Source organism: Grampus griseus (assembly GCF_964374135.1).
Source record: "Grampus griseus genome assembly, chromosome: 21".
In the NCBI taxonomy this organism is placed as follows: Eukaryota; Metazoa; Chordata; class Mammalia; order Artiodactyla; family Delphinidae; genus Grampus; species Grampus griseus.
In genome coordinates, this window is record NC_139015.1 from 29,292,808 (window position 1) to 29,307,256 (window position 14,449).

The 14,449-nt window shown below is 44.9% G+C and overlaps 1 protein-coding gene and 1 long non-coding RNA gene across 12 annotated transcripts in view; one reads left to right on the forward strand and one right to left on the reverse strand.

Annotated features, from left to right (window-relative positions):
* Positions 1-2,673: 2,673 nt before the first annotated feature.
* On the reverse strand, positions 2,674-8,469 carry LOC309838905. Of its 3 annotated transcripts, XR_014298422.1 has the most exons (4): positions 8,037-8,075; positions 7,589-7,698; positions 4,941-5,065; positions 2,674-2,953 (listed from the first exon to the last, which is right to left on the reverse strand). It is a non-coding gene; the product is annotated as an uncharacterized lncRNA (long non-coding RNA). The 3 variants fall into 3 exon arrangements; XR_014298420.1 differs by lacking the exons at positions 7,589-7,698; positions 8,037-8,075 and adding an exon at positions 8,278-8,469; XR_014298421.1 differs by lacking the exon at positions 7,589-7,698 and having other exon boundaries at positions 8,037-8,142.
* Positions 8,241-14,449, forward strand: part of ASH2L (ASH2 like, histone lysine methyltransferase complex subunit) — a gene marked incomplete at its 5' end in the record, with an annotated part of 39,084 nt that continues 32,875 nt past the window's right edge. For 8 of the 9 annotated variants that reach the window (XR_014298414.1, XR_014298415.1, XR_014298416.1 and 5 more), the window contains 5 exons: positions 8,256-8,443; positions 9,123-9,189; positions 9,309-9,454; positions 10,916-11,004; positions 11,286-11,380. Coding sequence is in view for 2 of the 9 variants with exons in the window: in XM_082680320.1 (XP_082536446.1) it covers positions 8,256-8,443; positions 9,123-9,189; positions 9,309-9,454; positions 10,916-11,004; positions 11,286-11,380 (585 nt within the window). Of the gene's footprint in view, positions 8,444-9,122; positions 9,190-9,308; positions 9,455-10,915; positions 11,005-11,285; positions 11,381-14,449 lie in introns of all 9 variants that reach the window. The other variant, XR_014298413.1, reaches the window with a different exon arrangement.

Genomic DNA, 14,449 nt, shown 5'->3' on the forward strand with positions numbered 1-14,449 from the left:
ACGCATGGACCAGGTTAGAGGACACGGGAGTCTTCCTGCCTCCTCTGGGCCACACCAGGGCACCCACATCTCCGCAAGGCTGAGTCCCAGTCTATCTGGACTTACTACATAGTCATGGCCCATCCCTTTCTCATCTCCCGGGTAATCTCTTCGTGTGGGAGGAAAAAGCATTTACCCCAAACATCTTAGTTATGTGCAGCGTCCTTTCCGTTCTTCTAAGAACGTGTATTATAGGGTGTTTTTTTTTGCTGCACAGCTTGTGAGATCTTAGTTCCCCAACCGGGGATCGAACCGGCGCCAGCCAGCAATGGAAGTGCAGAGTCCTAACCACTGGGCCACCACGGAAGTCCCTGTAAAGGCTATTTCTTTTTCATGCAGCGCTTTCTCCCGGAGGCACATTAGAACCACGTGGGAAGCTTTTTTTAACGCTCTCTCCCTCTCTCCCTCTGTTACAGGGTTCAGTTATATTGTCCAAAGGGTATTGTCTTTTTTTTTAATAAGATGTTGGGAGTAGGAGTTTATTAATTAATTAATTAATTTTTGCTGTGTTGGGTCTTCGTTTCTGTGCGAGGGCTTTCTCTAGTTGTGGCAAGCGGGGACCACTCTTCATCGCGGTGCGCGGGCCTCTTACTATCGCGGCTTCTCTTGTTGCGGAGCGCAGGCTCCAGACGCGAAGGCTCAGTAGTTGTGGCTCACGGGCCTCGTTGCTCCGCGGCATGTGGGATCCTCCCAGACCAGGGCTCAAACCCGTGTCCCCTGCATTAGCAGGCAGATTCTCAACCACTGCGCCACCAGGGAAGCCCACTGTCTCTTTTTTTTTTTTTTCGCGGTATGCGGGCCTCTCACTGTCGTGGCCTCTCCCGTTGCGGAGCACAGGCTCCGGATGCGCAGGCTCAGCGGACATGGCTCACGGGCCCAGCCGCTCCGCGGCATGCGGCACCTTCCCAGACCGGGGCAGGAGCCCGCGTCCCCTGCATTGGCAGGCGGACTCTCAACCACTGCGCCACCAGGGACGCCCATGTCTTTTTTTTTTTTAAGCGCCCCAGGTGATTCTAATGCAAAGCCAGGGTTAAGCACTTTGTGGAAAGGGAGAGAGGGAAGGAGTGTGGCAAGAAGACTAAAGAGGGAAAAGAGGGGAAATTTACGATTTCAGAACTCTTCTGCTACATCAAGTAATCGCTAAGCAGGGTTAGTTATTGTGAGTTTTAAACAAAGCCCTGTTGTACCCAAGCAGGATGTTATGGGGCCTTCCCAGGACAGAACCCCTCCCCCACATCCTCTGCCTTAGCTCCTCTCTGAAGCACCTAGATAATAGTATCTGGCACACATTTCCTGAGTTGTTTTCCAGACGCTAAAACCACCACCAAACGGAAGAAATTAACTACTTGATGACCATGAGCACATAGCCCCCAGACCTACTGGAGCCTAAGGATTGTTAACCTCTGTGACACCACCCTGGCCAATCAGAGAAGTGTGCATCCTGGGACTTCCCCTTCCTCATCTTGCCTTTAAAAATGCTTTCCTGGGACTTCCCTGGTGGTTCAGGGACTAAGACTCTGTGCTCCCCATGCAGGGGGCCTGGGTTTGATCCCTGGTCAGGGAACTAGATCCCATATGCTGCAACTAAGACCTGGTACAACCAAATAAATAAACATTTTTTAAAAAATAAAAATGCTTTCCTGAAACCCATCTGGGAGTTCGATCTTTTGAGTACTAGCTGCCTTGGACTCCTTTCTTGGTGTCCTGCAGTAAATGCTACACTCCTTCACCACAACATGATGTCAGTAGATTGGCTTTACTTCGGACCCAAGTCTGGCTCAGTAACACTTTTGAAAAGGAGCACATTAGAGAAGCTTGTGGGGAGATGCAATAGAGCTAGAAACACTCTGCTCCCTGCTACTCCCAGCGTGATCCTGAGACTAGCATCCTTGCCATCACCTGGGAGCTTGTTAGAACTCTCAGGTCCCACCCCCAGACGTCTGGCTTCTGTGAGGTACTGCTTGAGCCACTCCAGCTGCCCTCCATATCAACAGGGTCTACATCTGTGAATTCAACCAATTGCAAATCAAAAACATATACTTTTTAAAATTCCAGATAATTCTAAAGAGCAAAACTTGAATATCTCATACACCAGCAACTATATACATAGCTCTTACATTGTATTAGGTATTATGGGTAACATAGAGATGATTTGAAGTGTACAGGAGGATTTGTGTAGGTTGTATGCATTTTATATAAGGGACTTAAGCATCTGAAGATTTTGGTTTTCTCAGGGCCCCTGGAGCCAATCCCCCTGATTGCAAGGGATGACTATATTTTACTAAGGGCAGGCTCCTGGGAGGAGGCAGGTCTAATAGTGGGTTGTTAAGTGGTAGGAATTTCTGGAAAGCTTCATTCATTTCTGAGGGAGCAGCAAGAAAATATTCATGCAAGAGGTGAGTGTAGGTGCTGACACAGAGATGTAAAATGGACACAGATTTGGGTCAGTTTCTGCAGAATTAGAATCCAGTTCACGTGTATCTCTGTTTTCTTTTTAAATGAGAAGAAAATCCTCAGTTCCTTAAGGGTCTGGACCATTTTTTCTCTGCTCAAAAGGTGACAGAAGTAGTGTTGTTGAACCCAAGTTCATGTACCCAACACACAGTGAGGCCATACAAACCAAAAACATGAGCGTTTGGAGCAGAGAAAGGTTTATTGCAGGGCCCAGCAAGAATGGGCCGCTTGTGTTCAGAAGACCCAAACTCCCAGACGGTTTTCAGGGAAGAGTTTTTAAAGGCAACATCTGGGGTGATGGCTGCGGGGTGTGTCACGTTCTCCTAATTGGGTGGTGGTGAGGTAACAGTGGTGTTCCAGGAATGTCAATCATCAACTTTCTGGTTCCAACCAGTCTGGGGTCTCAGCAAGTAGTCACCATGCTCCACCCGGGTGGTGGGGTTGGGGGAGGTCTTAGTTCCTATAAAACAACCCAAAGATCTGTGTCAGATTGTGATGTATATCCCTTGAGGAGGAACTAGGACTGTTTCATGGCTGAACTGTTGTTTTTGACTGCTTTTCCTTTGCTTCTGCATTCCTTCACTTCTCTAATTAATAACTGCTTGAATCTGGTCTTTGGAACTCAGGGAAGGTGGAGGAGACTAAAGCCTTTTCCTACAAAAAGAAGTGGGGGAGGGGAATTCCCTGGTGGTCCAGTGGTTAGGACCTTGCGCTTCCCCTTCCCCTGCAGGGGGCATGGGTTTGATCCCTGGTCGGGCGAAAATCTTGCTAAGCCACGAAGCACAGCCAAAAAAAAAAAAAAAGAAGCGGGGGGTGGGGGGAGGGAAAGGCTTTTGTACCCTGGCAGTTTCAATCCCCCTTTTCTCTGATGCTCCTCAATCTTTAGGGGAACAGGTACAGGACAAGAAAGGGAGGGAATAAAGTTTTGGATACAGAGGTTAACCATAAACTCGGCAGGGGAACTCGGTTTTGGGGAACTAGGTTTCAGTAGGTTAGTTCACTTTAATACCTGTCCTGGGAGTTCCCTGGTGGCCTAATGGTTAGGATTCCAGGCTTCTACTGCTGGGGCCCGGGTTCAATCCCTGGTTGTGGAACTGAGATCCCACAAGCCACCTGGCCAAAACAAAAACAAAAATAAAACAAAACAGGGCTTCCCTGGTGGCGCAGTGGTTGAGAGTCTACCTGCCGATGCAGGGTACACGGGTTCGTGCCCCGGTCCGGGAGGATCCCACATGCCGCGGAGCGGCTGGGCCCGTGAGCCATGTCTGCTGAGCCTGCGCGTCCGGAGCCTGTGCTCCGCAACAGGAGAGGCCACAGCAGTGAGAGGCCCGCGTACCGCAAAAAAAAATAAAACAAAACAAAAAAACCTGTCCTGGTGTTACCCGAAAACTGGGTCTCCTCTTGGTGGATGTCGAGCCATAAGATACAACCAAGCCAAAGATAAGAAGAAGGAAGGATTTATTACTTGTATCAAGTAAAGAGAACACCAGAGATCTTTCTCAAAGTAGTGTTTCCAAACAGCAAAATTGGGAAAGTTTTAACCTAAGGGTACGTGCATGTTCATGAAGGGGCTTGAGCAGGGGACAGTCCAAGCTTTAGTTGATTGAAGTCAGGAGGGTCAGAAAAGGTCAACATCATCACCCCTTAGGTTCCAGTTGATCTGGTGATTGAGCACTTGAGGAGGGATTTAAATTCTGCAAAATAGCTCAAGACAGTGCTTTCCGCTAGTCTTTACCATTGAAGTAGAACTGGGAGTCTACGACTGATTTGTTATCTTTGCCATTGTTAATTCTCTTGCCTGATAGGTTTGTCCTTTTGTTCCCTTAAGATCATTATTACAGTAAGTCCCCTACATACGAACAAGTTCCATTTGAGAGTGCATTCGTAAGTCCAATTTGTTCATAAGTCCAACAAAGTTAGCCTAGGTACCCAACTAACAATCATCTATATAGTGCTGTACTGTAATAGGTTTATAATACTTTTCACACAAATAATACATGAAAAACAAACAAAAAATTAAAAAAACATTTTTAATCTTATAGTACAGTACCTTGAAAAGTACAGTAGTACAGTACAACAGCTGGCACACAGGCTGGCACTGAATGAACAGACAAGAAGAGTCACTGAGGGGCTTCCCTGGTGGCACAGTGGTTAAGAATCTGCCTGCCAATGCAGGGGACATGGGTTCGAGCCCTGGTCCGGAAAGATCCCACATGCCACGGAGCAGCTAAGCCCACAAGCCACAACTACTGAAGCCCGCGGGCCTAGAGCCCACGCTCGGCAACAAGAGAAGCCACCGCAGTGAGAAGCCCGCACACCGGAACAAAGAGCAGCCCCTGCTCAATGCAACTAGAGAAAGCCTGCGTGCAGCAACGAAGACCCAACACAGCCAAAAATAAATACATAAAATAAATAAATTTATTTTAAAAAAAAGAAGAGTTACTGACTGGAGGAGGGAGTGGAGGTGAGCGATGGTAGAGCTGCAGGGTCATCAGCAATAGGAGATGGAGGGCGAGCTGCCATTTCACTCATGCCGGATGTTGATGGCACAGGTTCTGGCTCCTTGCTGGAACTGAAACAGGAGAGAAGGGGGCAGGGCACCATCTTTAAAAGAATGACATAGCCCAGGGACACGACATAAACTAATTAGAACAGGTCCAAGATGGCGGACAAGCTGACTTCCACTAGACCTTGAGCTTCTGAATAGACCCATTGTAACACACCCACGGGTGCCATGACAGTTCCAAGGCCAACCATAAAGGTCAAAAAGGGGGCGGTGGCCCAATTCCTGGAAATATCCGCCCCTTCCCCAAAATCCTTGGAATAGTCCTCCCTTTCATTAGCCTATGAAATTACCCACCCCTATAACACCTGACAACCCTGTACCCTGGGGGCCGCTCTCACCTTCTGAGATGGCCCACACTCTGTGGAGTGTGTTTCTCTCTAAATAAATCCACTTCTTACCTATCACTTTGTTTCTCACTGAATTCTTTCTGCCATGAGACATCAAGACATCATGCAACAGACTAGCAAATTTAGCAGATGTTGACATTTTGCCCTATTGACTCAGGTTTTCTCTTTATAGAGGTAAAATGCCTCAGGAAAAAGGTGGGAAGATTTGTCCACACAGCTATTTCTACTTCCAGCCCTCTATTCACTTCTCAATCCATTGCAATGTGAATTCTGCCCCCACCACTCTATTACTCCATTGAAATCATTTAGGACTTTTAAAATGAATGTTACCAAACTAAACTTAGGTCTGCTGGCCAAATGTGCAGCAAATTCAATCTACCAACACCAGGATGTGGTGAAGGAAAATACAGCATTTATTGCAGGGCACCAAATGAGGGAGTGGGAGACAAGCTGCAGATCCACTCTCCAACTTGGTCTTTGAGTCTGGGGTGTTTTAAAGGGGAAGACCAAAGAGGCTGGGATTAAACACTGTCTTGTGACATTTCACATTTTGATTAAGAACACTGGTTCTGGGCTTCCCTGGTGGTGCAGTGGTTGAGAGTCCGCCTGCCGATGCAGGGGATGTGGGTTCGTGCCCCGGCCCGGGAGGATCCCACATGCCGCAGAGCGGCTGGGCCCGTGAGCCATGGCCGCTGAGCCTGCGCGTCTGGGGCCACAACAGTGAGAGGCCCGGGTACCGCAAAAAAAAAAAAAAGAACACTGGTTCTTAATCATAGTTTCGAGAGTCAAAATGTCTCTGGTTTACATTCTGTGGCCAGGGTCTATTAGCTCATCTTGCCCTGGAGAAACAATCTGAGTTTGTACGTTAATGGTGATGTCTATAATAGCAATTTTAGTACATTAACGATGTTATTGACCACAGCAATTTTAATCATCTGACTCTGGTTGATTACTGTTCAGTAAACAAGGAATTGAGCTCAGAGGGGACAAGAAAGGGAATGAAGTTTTGGATAGAGAGATTAATCATAAATTGAGTAAGGGAACTCGGTTTTAGGGGGACTTGGTTTCAGATCATTCATGACTTTCATTTAAAATGCAGATGCTGTCCAGGGTTCAATCCCCAGACTACTGTCCTTTGAAAACAATGCTATACCAGTGTTTTTCAGATTTGGGTCATCAAATCGATTTAGTGTGTCACTACTGGCATTAAAAAAAAAAAAAAGATATAGGGAATTCCCTGGCAGTCCAGTGGTTAGGACTTGGCACTTCCATTGCCAGGGCCTGGGTTCAATCCCTGGTCGGGGAACTAAGATCCCACAAGCCATGCGGTACCGCCAAAACCCCCCCCCAAAACAGGGACTTCCTTGGAGGTCCAGTGTAAGACTTTGCCTTCCAACACGGGGGGTGCGGGTTCAATCCCTGGTCCGGGACCTAAGATCCCACATGCCTTGTGGCCAGAAAACCAAAAACTAAAAAGAAGCAATATCGTAACAAATTCGATAAAGACTTAAAAAAAAAAACGGTCCACATTAAAAAAAAAAAAATCTTACAAAGCAAAATAAATAAATAAAAACCACTGAAGAGTATACTTAAAAAAAAAACACATGAACAAGATTTCTTTAATAGCTGGAAATTTTACATCATCTTATTTCCGTTCTTCTTCCTTCATAAGATAAAATGGAACATATATATATATGCACCCACATATAAAAATATATAGGTAATTAATACATATGTGTATATATCTATTTTTTTACTAAAGGCTAAATACTTCTCTGCAATAAAAATATGTATAAAAGTTGAAATTAAATTTTTACATACTTTCTGTAACCATAAATCTCTAGTGTTAAAATATTTCTTCAGTCAATTATCAGTATACAACTGATCGAATAAACATAGTATACATTTTGATTACTAAACATAAAAATTAAAATTGTATTAGAGATGCAATTCTTAATGAGACTGAGGATTAGATTTTCAATTAATCCATATATCCATGAATATCGCTACTGCTAGAATGAGACAGGTTCAGCATCAATTCTATTCCTATTTTTCGTGTTTATAGATATGAGCTGACAACCTTTGTTTACATAAACAAGCAGATTCCCATTTAGAAATCAGTTCAACTCAATTCTTTCAACGACTTCAAAGTTCTATGCCAAATCACATGGTGATCTCTTACCAATTACTTTTTTTGTTGTTGTTTTGTTTTGGCCGTGTGGTGCGGCTTGCGGTATCTCAGTTCCCTGACCAGGGATTAAACCTGGGCCTCCACAGTGAAAGCGCCGAATCCTAACCACGGAATTCCCCAGTTACTTTTTTGATTTAAATTTTCAATTAATTTTAAAGTCACAAAATTAAGCCGCCCATCTCTAGACGCCACTAGGAAACCTGCTCAAAGTGGCAGATCACGAGGGCAGTACAACAAACTACTTCTGGGGCGGGAAGACGTTTCCCACGTCTAACGGTGAGGAAAGTCTGCAATGCACATCACAGCCTTCAAAGCCTCTAGGCTGCCAGCGCTCTCAAGGCGCCTCATCTGCGCGGTGATTTCGTCCCGGTCACGAAAATGCGCAGCGTCCACCCTGAAATGAAGTGAGTCCTAGAGGCAATCCAACGAGTAATCTCACCTCCTCCGCCTTCACGTGGCTCCGTCTGTAGCTACCCAGCCCCGAGGCCCCGCCCACCTCTGTCTGCCCTCCCGACCTTAAAGCGGGTTTAGAGCGCGCCTTCCCTTGGCAGGCGATGTGCTCACTGAGAATCTTTACTATTTGAAGGTTAGAGGGCCAGTGAGCAACTCGCGCGAGACGGAGACAGTATTCTCGCGAGAAGTCTGGGAGGCGGCAGTGATGGCGGCGGCGGGAACCGTACCTGGCCCGGGAGTGAATGCAGGACCCGGCCCGGCAGTGGCTGCAAATGCAATACCGGCAGAAGAAGGGGAAACGAAGCCGGTAGTAGCGGTAGCAGCCGCTCCGGCCGGGGAGGGGACGTCTGCTGCTCCAGCCGCGGAGCCTGGCTCTGGAGAGGCCGAAAGCGGGTGAGACGTCCTGCAGCCCGAGGAGGACAGAGGGAGGGAGGGGGACGGGGGGGAGGGGGGGAGGGGAGGGAGGGGAGGGAGGCCCGCCCCTCTCGGAATCCCGCGGCTCCCGGGAGCACTCCGGCCCGCCCCTTCCGAACCCAGGCCCTGCGGCCAGCCGCTCGCCCTGCTCCCTCCCGGACCTTAGTCCCCCTCGCCGCTTGGCCTGTCCCCTCTGAACTGTATCTCGGGCTACGCCTCTTTCGCACCTTTTAGGCCAAGTTTCTCCTCCTCCCTCCCGGCCCTTGCACACCAGCAGGGTGCTGATAGGTCACTTTCTAGCAGGAACCCTTCAAAAATCCCAGAGAGGAAACCACTTTGCGCTGCCAGACTGGTGGAAGTAATGGTCCCTCTGGAAACAGAGCGGAAAAGCTGCATCTCTTCGAACCTCCCCCAGGACCAGTTCCATCCCCTGTAGACTTGTCTGTAAGGGCCGATTAGGTTTCCTTGATACGCCATGGGCTTGGGTTTATCTTGGCCGCATTCTTCCTAATGCTGGGCATCCAGTCTGAGAACAGTCTTTGCTGAAAAAAGTAGGAGTGTGAAGTTCAGCTGTACTTTGATCATCTTTGGGAATAGGCGTTTTCAGGTGTGTTTCTCTTGAAAATTCTTCTTTCTGAGTGCTTTCCTTATTTTACAGGGATGCAAACTCAGTTGATGTAAGTGGTGGCTTGGAGACAGAATCCTCTAATGGAAAGGATACACTAGTAAGTATTTGTTTTGGATGTTTGCAAAGCAAAATAGGGTTGGTTTTTAAAGTTTTTAAGCGAATCAAAAATACAGTCAGGTCAACTAACTTGATTCTCTCATGGTTCTGTGGACACAGGAAGGTGCTGGGGATACTTCAGAGGTGATGGATACTCAGGCGGGCTCCGTGGATGAAGAGAATGGTCGCCAGTTGGGAGAGGTGGAGCTGCAGTGTGGAATATGTACCAAATGGTTCACAGCAGACACCTTTGGCATAGATACCTCGTGAGTATTTTTCGTAGACTTTGTAAGAATCACTTTGTAAATGTTAGATCTCAACACGTCCAACAGTTGAATAGTCACTGTCTAGGCAAACGTAGATGCGTAGTGTTTCCTGTGTCTCCTGACCCCTGTTCACTGAGTAGTAGGATTTGAATCAGGAATTGTTTTAATAGCCTGAGCATGTCTTCTCTCTACTAAGGGCAAGCCCTTAACAGGTATAATGATAGTTATTATCCCTGTGTTTGCACTTAGGGCCTGGACGGGAGACAAACCATGTAATTACAAAGCATTAAATAAACAAATTTGAGACAGTGTCATTTAAACCTTGTATTGGGTATTGTGGATTTGGGGGAAAGGGGTGGTGTATATGGTGGAAAAAGCCTGATGTCAAAAATTTGAGATGGCCAGTCCTCTTCATGCCTGAGCCATCCTTTTTTTCCTTTTGGTTTCTAATTCACTTCCTTTAGGTGTCCTGAATTCTCTCCTCAGCAAAACCAATTTCCAGTCTTTACACCTCTTCTAGTGAATTAAAACCATTTTATGAACGATTGAGAATGAAAGGCGCCTTTACTTATTCTGAGTATTCGGTCAACAGCTAGCAAGGCAGCATTACTGACTCACTGTCTATGGAAATAACTATACTGCTGCCTCTCTGGGGTGTTCTTTATGGTCCATATTATACAAATAAATTTAGATAAGACTGTCTCAGAATAGGGCTGTGTTGTTAATTCTGAAATTAATCCCCCTTGGATGGGTTTGTGAAGAAATAACCTTCCTTTATAATTTGAGGACTGCTTTCTAGTTAAAAAGTTAAAGAAATACTAATGTTCTTATTAATATGTGACTGGTGAGGAAGGATAGAATGTTTAAAAAAGAAAGAAAATTACTGGAGGATCAGGAAGAAGTGATCTTGGTAGAAAGACCTATAGGGAAAATATATAAGCTGGTGAGTTAGACCTAAAATTGGGCCACTTTTGCCAAGAAGAATTTGTTTGGATAAACAGGGTCTAGGAAAGGAAATTTATCAGAGTGATAATGTGGAACAATCCAGCAATGAATCAAACCACAGTTCAGAGGTTTGGTAGAGACCAGTTTGTACCTGAATTTGAGAAGTTATACCTAAAACCCAGCAGGTGGGACAGATTATCGTTTATGGCTGAGATGGAGGAAGTGAGTGAGCTAGCAGGATATGAAAAAGGCTGCTCTAAACACTTGATTGTGTTTGAATTAGGTAACTATATACCTGCCTATCTCTTCTGTAAGTGAGCTTATCACTTGAAGCGTGGAACCCTAACCACTGGACCACCAGGGAATTCCCTTGGTGACCTTTTTAAGTTTTAAGAGTATATTAATACATTAGCGTTATTATGTAACTTTCACTGAGGGAGAGGATCCTCGTTGATTTACTTCTCATAAGTGTGTGTTCAGAACTTCACTAATTTGCACAATTTGGCTGTTCTCCAGATCCTGTCTACCTTTCATGACCAACTACAGTTTCCACTGCAATGTATGCCATCATAGTGGGAATACCTACTTCCTCCGGAAGCAAGCAAGTAAGGACAAACTCCGGAGTACTGCAAAGTGACTGTCCTCTGGTTAGCTGGCAAAGAAAAGGGATTTGGGCTCAGCCGAATCAGGAAACCTTTGCTTGGTAGCTGGTAGAAGTTACCTTGGGGCTTAGCTCTGAATAATTGCTATTGTCCATTTCAGATCAAATGATGACTCTATTCTTTGCTGCTGTGGTTGTTAATCTGTGGACCACCTAGTTAAATATTCTTTTGGTAACAGGGATATATTACTACAGGTAACTTTTTCTTCCTTTTTGTTTTTATAGACTTGAAAGAAATGTGCCTTAGTGCTTTGGCCAACCTAACCTGGCAGTCCCGAACACAGGATGAACATCCGAAAACCATGTTCTCCAAAGATAAGGTAGAGATAGAATTATTGTAATTGCAATTATGCCAAAGAATCAGGAGGAACTTCTAAATACAGTGGACCCTTGAACAGCATGGGTTTGAACTTCACTGGTCCATTTATATGCAGGTTTCTTTCACTAAGTACATCCTACAGTACTGCACATTTCAAGGTCGGTTGAATCCTTGGATGTAGAACGACGAATACAGAGGGCTGACTGTAAACTTACATGAGGATTTTTGACTGTGTAGACAGTCGGTGCCCTTAATCCCAGAGTTGTTCAAGGGTCAACTGTACAGTCTAACAATAAGTTCTTTCCCCCCAATTTTTATGAATATATGACTAATTCAGTGGTTACTTGGTTCTCATTTCATGTGATTTACTAACTTCCTAGTGTGTGCTCATTGTGTCATTGGCTTAGCTATTAAAAGGATGAATCCTTATATTAAAAAAGAGTGTATTTAAAAAAAAGATAAATCCTTAAATAGTTTTGATTGGCTTTATAGAAACAAACAACTGTCTGTCCCACAGTTAATAATCAGACCTTGAGGTGAACCTTCTCAGCTTAGTTTGAGCTGTTTTTATGGATGCCAATCACAGATTTTGTCAGGGGAAAAGGCCAGTTTATTAAAAAGATTCATCCTTTATTGTTAAACTGGAAAACCGCATGACTAAAGTCAGGCCTCAGAATTAGATGATCAGCCCGTCCGTGAGTCTTTCCTCCTGTGACTCACGGGAACAAAATATGACTTAAGTAAATTGTACAACTTTGGAGTTTCCGCTGTGACCTGGTATACACGCATATGTACCCGCTCTCATTTAAAGCTGAGGCCCTCTCTGATCTTTTCCCTCTGCGTGCCGATATTTTCTATTCTAGTCAACGCTAGTATTCACCTACAAAGTTGATTTTATAGCCTACTAATTGACTGCAGCCTACAGTTTGAAAGACACTGGTTGGGGAATTCCCTGGCCGTCCAGTGGTTAGGACTTGGAGCTTCCATTGCAGGGGCCACACTTCCACTGCAGGGAGCACGGGTTCAATCCCTGGTTGAGGAGTTAAGATCCTGCAAGCTGTGCGGCCAGGCCCAAAAAAAAAAAAGAAAGACACTGGTTGGTGTAGGGTATTTAGTGAGACGAATATATTCAGGATCAGACTGACCAGGGCCTTTTCTATTAAACAGAGAGGTTAGACTTAACCCTGTAAGCCGGAGGAGTCAGCAGAGGGTCCCCTCCCCACGCCCCACCCCCCCCAACCTTTTTTCCTACATTAAAAAGAATGCATTTAAATAGAGGTGTACTGTGATTAGGTTTGCCTCTTATTTTTTTCTCTAAATTGTTTTTCTGAATTTTTCAAATATATAGAAAAATTCAGATAGTACAATGAACATCTGTTTATTCTTTATCTAGATTTGCCAGCTGTTACCATTTTGCTGTGTTTGCTTTATCTCCCCATATCTATATATTCCCCCTAAGCTTATGTGAGACTAAATTGTAGATATTACACTTTACCCAGTATACTCTCATAACCACAGTGTAGTGATCATACTGAAAAAACTTAATGTTGATGCAATACAACTATCTTATATATACAGATTATATTTTTGTGTATTGAGTGTACATTTTCTCAGTATTTTTATTGTCTAAATAATATCCGTCATAGCTTTTTCTTCTATCCAGGACCTGATCAAGGATCACACATTAAAATTAGTTGTAATGTCTCTTTTATCTCTAGAATAGTTCCTTTATTTTACTTTGTTATTTTAGTCTGCTATAACATTTGAAATTTTGAAGAGCCTAGACCGTTATTTGCCATGATGCTCCTCAATTTGCATTTATCTGATTATTTCCTTATGATTAGGTTCGGGTTAAACATTTTTGGCAAGAATATTATGTAGATAGTGTGTGTTTTTCTGTGTATCACATCAGGAGACATAAGATATTGCTTTGTTTTATTATTAGTGATCCTAAATTTGACTACTTGGGTAAAGAGGTTATTTATTAGTTGTCCTGAATTTAACTACTTGATGTTTCCATTGTAAAGAGACCCCTTTTTCTTTGTAATTATTAAGTAATTTATCCTTTCAAGCAGTGGTTGTAGCAGCCATTGACTGTCCTAGCCTGAAGCAGTTAATAGAATGGTCATTGTAAACAGAATACATTTACTGGTTTACAGTTCTTCTGTAAAGAAGAGTCCTCCCCCCCACCGTTGTTGTTGTTTTTCATTTTAAGAATCACTGATTTTTATAGTCCATTATGAGATTTCTGGATTTCTGATGCGCAGATTTGACCAGTGTAGACCCATCCCGGCTGACTCCTGACACTTTTTGATATGTCCCTCTTCAGTCTTTGAACTCTTCCTTACTTTCTGGAACAACAAAACATCCCAGTCTTCCCTTGTGCTTTGCCTGATTCAGCCTTGTTCCTTTTAGTAAAGATTTGGTGTTCACGGAACTGATTCTGGTGGAAGGTGTTAGCGGCGGACAAACTCTGGTGGGCTGGGGGAGGTGGCCTAGGATGGGGGGAGGTTGGTGCCAGAGGATCAAGCTCAGAGATTGTTGTAGTCGTGCAGGCAGGGACTGGCGAGGACCACAGTCAAAGCAGTGGGGGTGGAAGGGAGCCCTGATTGGTGAAAAGTTTCTGAAACTTAAAAATTCATTTAGTGGGACTTCCCTGGTGGTCCAGTGGTTAAGAATCTGCTGTTCCAGTTCAGGGAACACGGGTTTGATCCCTGGTCGGGGAACTAAGATCCCACATGCCGCTAGGCTACTGAGCCCTCACACTCTTGAGCCCGCGCCAGAACTAGAGAGAAGCCCGCACGCGGCAACTAAGACCCGACACAGCCAAATAAATAAATTAATTAATATTTTTAAAAAATTCACGTGGTGACCATTTAGATGCGCAGGTTGTACGAGAAGAACAAGAGTGACTCCGTGTGTCAAGCCTGTGACTCTGGGTGACGGGCGATTCTGAGTGTTAAGAGCAGATTTATGAGGTGAGGTACAGAGTTCAGTCTCGGTCAGGAGAAGTCTGAGGTGCCTGCGGGGTTTCCAGGTGGAGATGTCTCTGGTGGGAAGGAACAGGAGC